Consider the following 8,522-nt stretch of genomic DNA (forward strand, 5'->3'; position numbering starts at 1 on the left):
AACGAAGGAGGTAGGTCCATAAGGCAAGTGCAGGAGCGACGGAAAATTGTTAAGGATATTGCGGACTTACTTCGACAAGAAGAGTATTTTTGGAGACAAAGATCCAGAGCTCTATGGCTTCGGGATGGCGATAAAAACACAAAATTTTTCCACCAAAAGGCGAGTCAGAGGAAGGAGAAAAACCATATTGCGAAACTGGTGGATGAAAGGGGGCGGGTGGTGAGTGATACGCAGGGGATGGCAGCTTGTGCAGTGAGCTACTTTCGGGGGCTTTTCACATCCTCTCGGCCGGAGAACTTTGATCATTTGCTAGCAGGTATTGATGGGAGAGTTACGGATGCGATGAATGAGGCCTTAAGGGAGGAGTATAGAGGGGAAGAGGTGGCTGAGGCGCTGAACCAGATGCACCCACTGAAAGCGCCTGGATTAGACGGTATGAATGGCCTTTTCTATCAAACTTACTAGCATATTGTTGGACCCTCCGTGACCCGTTGCGTTCTTAATATTCTTAATGGAGCCCCATTTCCCGAAGGTATGAATGAGACTAATATTGTTCTTATCCCGAAGAAGAAAGAGCCTGATAAGATGCAAGATTTTCGCCCTATCAGCTTGTGCAATGTCGTCTATAAATTAGTGTCAAAAGTGCTTGCGAATAGACTGAAAGTTTTTTTGGGAGATATTGTTTCGGAAAACCAAAGTGCCTTCACCCCGGGTCGGCTTATAACTGATAATATTCTGGTGGCTTTTGAACTCTTCCATTATATGAAGAATTCCCGCGGCAATGGTGGACACGTGGCTCTTAAATTGGATATGGCCAAGGCGTATGACAGGGTGGAATGGGATTTCTTGGAGTCGGTTTTGATCAAATTGGGTCTGGATGTGAGGTGAGTTAGTCGGGTTATGGCTTGTGTCAAAACCGTGTCCTACAAGGTCTCGGTTAATGGGCTTTTATCTGAGAGGTTTGTACCTGAACGAGGTCTTCGACAAGGTGACCCATTGTCCCCGTATCTATTCATTCTATGTGCGGAAGTGTTGTCTAGTCTTTTAAGGCGGAATGTAGAAAGGGGGCGCTTAAGGGGATCCGGGTTTCTCCACATTCCCCAACTGTTTCACACTTATTTTTTGCAGACGATAGCATTATTTTTACGAGGGCCAATGAATCGGAAGCGGGGATAGTGCGTGATACTCTTCGGGAGTATGAAATGGCCTCTGGACAGCAGGTGAATCTTGACAAAACGACCATATCTTTCAGTCGGGGCACGACCTTGGCACGGAGGCAAGGGGTCTTGGGTGTGTTGAATGTGAGGGAGGTACAGGAGCAGGACCGTTACCTTGGGCTGCCAACGGTAATTGGAAGATCGAAGCAAGTACTATCTAGGCTGATTCGGGACAAGATAAGTAAGCGGTTACAAGGATGGCGGGGTAAGCTACTCAGTAAGGCGGGGAAGGAGATACTCATAAAGGCCATTGGCCAAGCAGTTCCAACCTTTGCGATGAGTGTGTTTAAGCTACCAGTTAATTTTTGTAACGAACTTCGGTCTCTCGTCTCGCGGTTTTGGTGGGGTACGGAGAACGGGAAGAGAAAGATTCCTTGGGTGGCATGGAGTAAGATGTGTCGGTCTAAAAGTCAGGGGGGCATGGGCTTCCGCGATTTTGAGAAGTTCAATCTGGCTTTACTCGGGAAGCAGGCGTGGAGGTTGATGACGGAGGATAGCTGTCTGATGGTTCGGGTCTTGAAAGGGAAGTATTTCCATGATAAAGAATTTATGGAGGCTGAGCTTGGTACGAATCCAAGCTATACTTGGCGGGGAATATGGGAAGCTAGAGAGGTGGTACGGTTAGGGGCGAGAAAAAGAATCGGGAATGGCTTGAATACGCGGGTTTGGCGTGATCCGTGGGTCCCTGGAACGAGCTCGATGAATATTATTTCACCACGAGGAACGGAGAGCGAGGATATGACAGTGGCTGATCTCTTCGATGAAGCCGGGCATGGTTGGAACGAGGACAAGGTAAATCATATTTTCCTTCCTTTTGAAAGCTCTCGCGTTTTACAAATCAGCCTTAGTGACTCTAGGCCGGATGATGCTTGGTGCTGGGAGCCGGATAAGTACGGGGAATATACGGTGAAGTCGGCCTATAGGCTTCTCATGGAGGACTGTCATAGAGAGGAGTCGGGTCAATCACACTACGCGAAAGAGAAATGGCTTTGGGGTAAAATCTGGAAATCTCCAGTTCTACCTCGAGTCAAAGTGTTCTTTTGGCACCTATGCAACGATGCCATAGCTACTCGAAAGAACATAGCAGCCCGTATGGAATTGACGGATAATACTTGCCCTCGATGCTCAAATTGTGTGGAGACTTGTCTCCATGTGGTTTGGGATTGTGGGTGGGTAGAAGGGATATGGGAGGGTTTGGGGTTAGATGTTATGCCTGAGGCGGGTGGTGGAAGGGTGAGGGAGTGGGCGGAGGAGGTTCTGCGAGGCATGGATACGAGAGAGTGCGGTCTGTTTCTGACTGGATGTTGGGCCATCTGGGAAAAACGTAACAAGGTGTTGTTCGATGGGGGTGAATGGCGAGGCGACGAGGTGGTGCGGAGGACGAGGGAGCTTATGTGGGAGGTAGAGAGTGTGACGGGTGAAGGTGGGAATAGCACGGGTGAACAACTGGTGGCCGAAGGGGGGAGTCATTGGGAAAGGCCGAGGGAGGGGTGGCACAAGATCAACGTTGATGCGGGTGTAGCCGAAGGGATGGGAACGGGTTTGGGGATGGTGTGTCGAGATGTAACGGGTAGTGTGCTATGGAGTGTGGCTGTGCAGGAAAGGAGGACCGTCTCACCAGAGATAGCTGAAGCGTTGGCGGTGTTACAAGGGCTAAAGGAAGCCAAAGCTGCTGGGATTACGCTAGTTGTGATTTAGAGCGACTGCCGAGGAGTGATCGAGGATCTTAAAAGCCGTCGATTAGGGAGGAGCGAGATTTCTTTAATTTACAAGGATATTTTGAGTTTTTGTAATTTCTTTGATTCTGTTGCTTTTTCTTTTGTTCGTAGAAACTTTAATAGAGTGGCACATGGACTTGCTCATACGAGACCATGGGTTGCTGGTAGGCGTCGTTGGCAAACGGACTTTCCGGATTGGTTGTTATCTTTGGCTTGCGATGATTTAATCGAAAGGAATTAACCCTTACGGGTTTTTATCAAAAAAAAAAAAAAAAAAAAGAGGATACCTATGTGACACTACAATCAGTGTGCTTGTGCCCTTCTTTGACGTTACTAATTACATCCTTGCCATTCCTTTTGATTTTATTGCTTGTATTCTCTCTGCTCTCCTCTTGTAAATCCCTCATTCTCATATCTTTCTTTTTTGTGGTGCTTATCACCATCACCATCTTACCTCCATCAGCAGTACTTCATCCACACCATTCACCGACATGTATTATCTTTCTTACATTTTCTCTGTTTCTCTGATTTTAGGTTTACATTTTCTTCTACTATTTATTTTTCTTTTACATTTTTCAAATCCGCTCAATATATTGGCAAAATGGATTAGGTGATTAGTTTCAACTCAGGTTATTCACCCAAGAAAATATGCACATTTCAGGACTTCAAAATCTGTTATTTGAGATTTTTTTATTTGCCAAAATTGTGATTATCAGTTCAGATGGGTTTCGGAATTTTGTTACTGATTTTATCTTAGCACAAATTCTTTTTCCGGATCTGCTCACCAAGTGTTTGACGAATTGTCACAACAACTCAAATGTTCTTTCTTTCGTGTCGGTTTGTAAAAGAGTTTAAGTGGTTGGTTCTTCTCATTAAACTGATGTCCAATATATACATGTGTGTACAATATTCTAGATCCTAATAATACCATAACTAGAGGCTATAAAATAGGAACAATATTATACATACAATCACAATAAAATCAAACAGAATATTGACATATTCTAATACACCCCCGCAGTCGAAGCGGGAGGAGGACGGATGCTGAGACTGGAGCGGAAGTCATCGAATAAAGGTTTAGGGAGGCCCTTGGTAAAAACATCAGCATATTGGTAGCGGGAGGGCACGTGAAGAACGTGAACTTGGCCGAGCGCGACTTTTTCCCTGACAAAGTGTATATCCATTTCAATGTGCTTCGTGCGCTGATGATTAACGGGATTACCGGATAAGTAAACGGCGCTCACGTTATCACAATAAACAATAGTGGCTTTCGTGAGTGCGCATTGGAGTTCGAGAAGAAGGTTTCTCAGCCAACAAGACTCGGCCACAACATTGGCAACACCTCTATATTCGGCCTCGGCGCTTGAGCGAGAGAGAGTGGCCTGTCTCTTGGAGGACCAAGAGATGAGATTGTCGCCTAAATAGACACAGTAGCCGGAGGTAGAGCGGCGTGTGTCGGGGCACCCGCCCCAATCAGCGTCACTATAAGCGGTGAGACGAGTGACGGAGGAGCGAGTCAGATGTAGCCCGAAATGCTTTGTACCTTGAATATACCGAATGATACGTTTAAGAGCTGCAAAATGTGAAGTGCGTGGGTCGCGCATATGGAGGCAGACCTGTTGAACTGCGTAAGAGATGTCGGGTCTGGTGAAGGTAAGATATTGTAAGGCTCCTGCCAGAGAGCGATACAAGGTGGGATCTTCAACCGTAGGGCCTGACTTAGCACTTAATTTTGATTTTGTATCAACCGGTGTTTGAGCAGGTTTGCAGGTCGTCATTTTGGCACGGGCAATTATTTCCTCGGCATATTTCGTTTGATGAAGAAAGAGCCCAGTACGATGACGAATGGCCGAAATTCCCAAAAAATAATTTAGAGGGCCAAGGTCGGACATGGCAAATTCGGAACGGAGATGACCAATTATTTTATCCCGGAGTGCAGCAGATGAGGAGGCTAAAATAATGTCATCTACGTACAGTAAGATATAAGCTACATCACCCCCATTATGAAAAGTAAATAGCGAATTATCGCACCTGCTGTGACGAAATCCGAATGTGTAAACAAAGGATGCAAACCGCTGGTACCAAGCCCGGGGGGCCTGCTTGAGCCCGTAGAGAGATTTTTTGAGGAGGCAAACATGATCGGGATAAGATTTGTCTCGGAACCCGGGCGGTTGATGCATGTACACGGTCTCGGCAAGGTTGCCATGAAGGAAAGCATTCTTGACATCAAGTTGATGTATTGGCCAATTCTTGGACACGGCGATGCTGAGCACTGTACGGATGGTAGCCGGTTTTACCACTGGACTAAAAGTCTCGTCACAATCGATTCCCACCTGTTGAGACCTGCCATTAACAACAAGACGAGCCTTGTACCGCTCCAAGTCACCATTAGACTTAAATTTGTGCTTAAATAACCACATACACCGTATAATGTTCACATTAGGAGGACGAGGTACCAAGACCCAGGTCTTATTTTTCATGAGAGCATCAAATTCGTCGGTCATGGCCTGTTTCCAATTGTGGTCTTGAAGTGCGGTGATTGGGCTTTTGGGCACGGGTGAAAGGGTCGTGGTGACGGATAGGTCGAAAATGGGCTTCGGTTTGAAGATCCCATGTTGGGCCCTGGTAGTCATCTGAGGTGACTGGGTTGGTGGTGGGTCGGTCGCAGGTGGGGTGGGAATTCGTGGTGAGACAGGGGAGTCCATGGGGAAATTGGCAGGGGAGGTGGTAGGGGTAGTGGCGGGAGAGTTGGCAGGGGAACCCCGAGGGGTGTTTGGTGTGCCAGGAGTGGTGGGCGTGCTACCGGAGGTATGGAGGAAGTGTGTCGTGTAGGGTGATGGGTCGTGGTCCAGGAACGAGTAAGACGAGTGTGTGACTGGTTGACGGGTAGCAAAGGGAAATTGGGACTCGTTAAAAGTCACATGACGGGCAATGATCGTCTTACGGGAGGACAAGTCGAGGCAAGTGTAGCCACGATGATTCGACGGGTACCCAAGAAAGACACATGGAGTAGTACGGGCGTCAAGTTTGTGGATACTTGAAGAGGGGAGGTGAGGGTAGCACAAGCAGCCAAATGTACGGAGATGCGAGTAAGAGGGCGTCCGTAGATATAGGCTGGATGTTGGTGGTGTGAAATTGTTTGCTTTGCTTGGTAAAATATTGTGTAAATAGGTTGCCATAGAAAGTGCGTAAGGCCACATTGTAGGGGGTAAGTGAGCGTGTAAGAGCAAGGTACGGATCATGTTATTAATGGTGCGGATTTTGCGCTCAGCCTTACCATTTTGTGGGGATGTGTGTGGACATGAGAAACGGAAAAGCATACCTTTTTGTTTGAAAAAGTCGTGGAATTGTGAATTATCGTACTCGCGGCCGTTGTCGCATTGAAATGTTTTGATGGGTCGAGAGAATTGAGTATTAATTAAGGAATAAAAATTGTGGAATATACTAAAGACATCGGATTTATTTTTAATAGGGAAGGTCCAAAGAAAATTAGTATAATCGTTGAGAAATAAAATGTAATAACGGTGACCCATAGAACTGACGACCGGAGATGTCCATAAATCACTATGCACGATATCAAACGGAAAATTAGTATGATAATTAGACGGAGAAAATGGCAATTTCACATGTTTACCAAGTTGACAGGATTCGCAAAAATTGTCTTTCAAAGCATCACATTTAATATTTTTATTAGTACGAAGAATAGAAAATATAGCCGGTCCCGGGTGACCCAAGCGGCCGTGCCAGGTGGAGGCGGAAATAGCAGTGAGTGCGTGTGGTAAGGCAGGTGTTGAAGAGGGCGAGTCAAGTAAGGGATAGAGGTCGCCCGTACTACTGCGTCTCAGAATTGGCTTCCCCGTCTGCAAGTCCTTCACAGTAAAACCAAACGGATCAAATTCGACAGACACATTATTATCAGTGGTAAGTTTTCTTACTGACACAAGATTTTTGATGATATTTGGGGCGTGGAGGACATTTTTCAGTTTAAGGGGAGGCAAAGGGGACGGTAATATCTTCATACCACAACCACGAATTGGTATTTCAGTGCCGTTTCCAACAAGAATTTTACGATTACTGCTCAAAGGAAAATAAGACGAGAGTGTACCTTCATTACCCGTCATGTGAGAAGTGGCGCCAGTATCCATGTACCAATTATCGTCTGGCTGCTGTAGTGATAGAGTTTGCATTGTTGCAGCGAGTTCCGTTGGTACTAATGCACCTTGTGGAGCGCCAATCACCGGAGTCTGAGCAATAAACGCCTGGGGACGTGAGCCAAGGATGCCAGGACCACGATTGGGAGCAGGGGACGCCCACCCCGTGGTGGGGTAGGGACACGGTGGAGCCCCCCAACCCGGTTGCTGCTGCCACGGAGAGGGTTGTAACGGGACCCACGTCCAGGCAGTATTCCGGTTGCCTTGTTGCTGCTGCCCGGTACTGTTTTTGCCGCCGTCAGAAGAACGATTATTGGAGGAGCCACCACCCCCGTTCTTCCCTTTATAATTCTTACCACGCCCGTTTTTGTGACGATTATTTCCTTGATTGTTGCCCTGATTTGTGCGAGCTTGGTTATCAGAATTACGGGAGGAATTGTCCGATCGATTTTCACCGGAGGCAAGGAGACCAGTGTCCGTGACATTGGCAGTAGTTTTATTCTGTCGCGCCTCTTCGAGTGTCAACATGGATCGTGCCTTATAGAAAGGCGGCAGAGGATCTCGTTGTTGGATGACAGTGGCAATATTGCTGTAGCCCGAGGGGAGGCCTGCGACAAGACGGAGGACAAGTCGTTCCTCCGTCACCGGAGCCCCGACGTTGGCGAGTTGATCGGCCAACATCTTTAATGCCTGGCAATAAGCTGATGCGTTAGGGTAGCTATCCATTTGAATTTGGGAAAATTGTTGCTCGAGAAGCACCGCTCTCGAACTTTTATTATCATTGAAAATATCTTCAAGGCGCTCCCATGCTTCTTGTGCGGTGGCTCCGGGCTTGAGGATCGTGTGCAGTAGATCAATAGATATGGTGCTATAGATCCATTGCTTGACAATCGCGTCAAGGCGGGTCCATTGGGCATCTTTCTTAATCACGGCATCTTTTGGCGGAACGATGTGGTCGGCCACGTAGAATGCCTGGGCTGCGTTGAGAAATAGTTCTGCCCAAGAAGCGTAGTGAACGTTCTCCATTTCAAGGGTAATTTGAACATGGTTCTTGATGTTGGAAATAGAGAAAGAGGGATGAAATGGAACGGTTTTGCTTGCATCAGGGCCAGTCATTGTGAGAGGAGAAAAGAAGGGGCTCGGGTAGAGAAAGGTTTAAAAGGACAAGAGAATAAGAGAAGAGAGAAAGAGAGGATCGGTGGTACTGATACCATAAAAGAGTTTAAGTGGTTGGTTCTTCTCATTAAACTGATGTCCAATATATACATGTGTGTACAATATTCTAGATCCTAATAATACCATAACTAGAGGCTATAAAATAGGAACAATATTATACATACAATCACAATAAAATCAAACAGAATATTGACATATTCTAATAGTTTGTTTTTATTTTCCTGCTTCACTTTCCTTTCCGACGGGTATAAGTCTACAAC

The 8,522-nt window shown here is 46.6% G+C and overlaps 1 protein-coding gene across 1 annotated transcript; it reads right to left on the minus strand.

Annotated features, from left to right (window-relative positions):
• Positions 1-6,766: 6,766 nt before the first annotated feature.
• On the minus strand, positions 6,767-8,202 carry LOC141630993 (uncharacterized). The gene is made up of 2 exons (XM_074443722.1): positions 6,957-8,202; positions 6,767-6,804 (listed from the first exon to the last, which is right to left on the minus strand). The coding sequence occupies exons 1-2, from the start codon at positions 8,200-8,202 to the stop codon at positions 6,767-6,769; spliced, it is 1,284 nt and encodes a 427-aa protein (XP_074299823.1).
• Between the last annotated feature and the right edge of the window lie 320 nt (positions 8,203-8,522).

Source organism: Silene latifolia, chromosome Y (assembly GCF_048544455.1).
Source record: "Silene latifolia isolate original U9 population chromosome Y, ASM4854445v1, whole genome shotgun sequence".
NCBI lineage: Eukaryota > Viridiplantae > Streptophyta > Magnoliopsida > Caryophyllales > Caryophyllaceae > Silene > Silene latifolia.

What these genes read in the sequence shown, in the direction of transcription:
- LOC141630993 (XM_074443722.1), bottom strand. Translation starts at nt 8,202, where the DNA reads ATGACTGGCCCTGATGCAAGCAAAACCGTTCCATTTCATCCCTCTTTC. An exon ending in AATACCAATTCGTGGTTGTG is followed by an intron (nt 6,805 to 6,956) that starts GTATGAAGATAT and finishes TTTACTGTGAAG; the next exon opens with GACTTGCAGACGGGGAAGCC.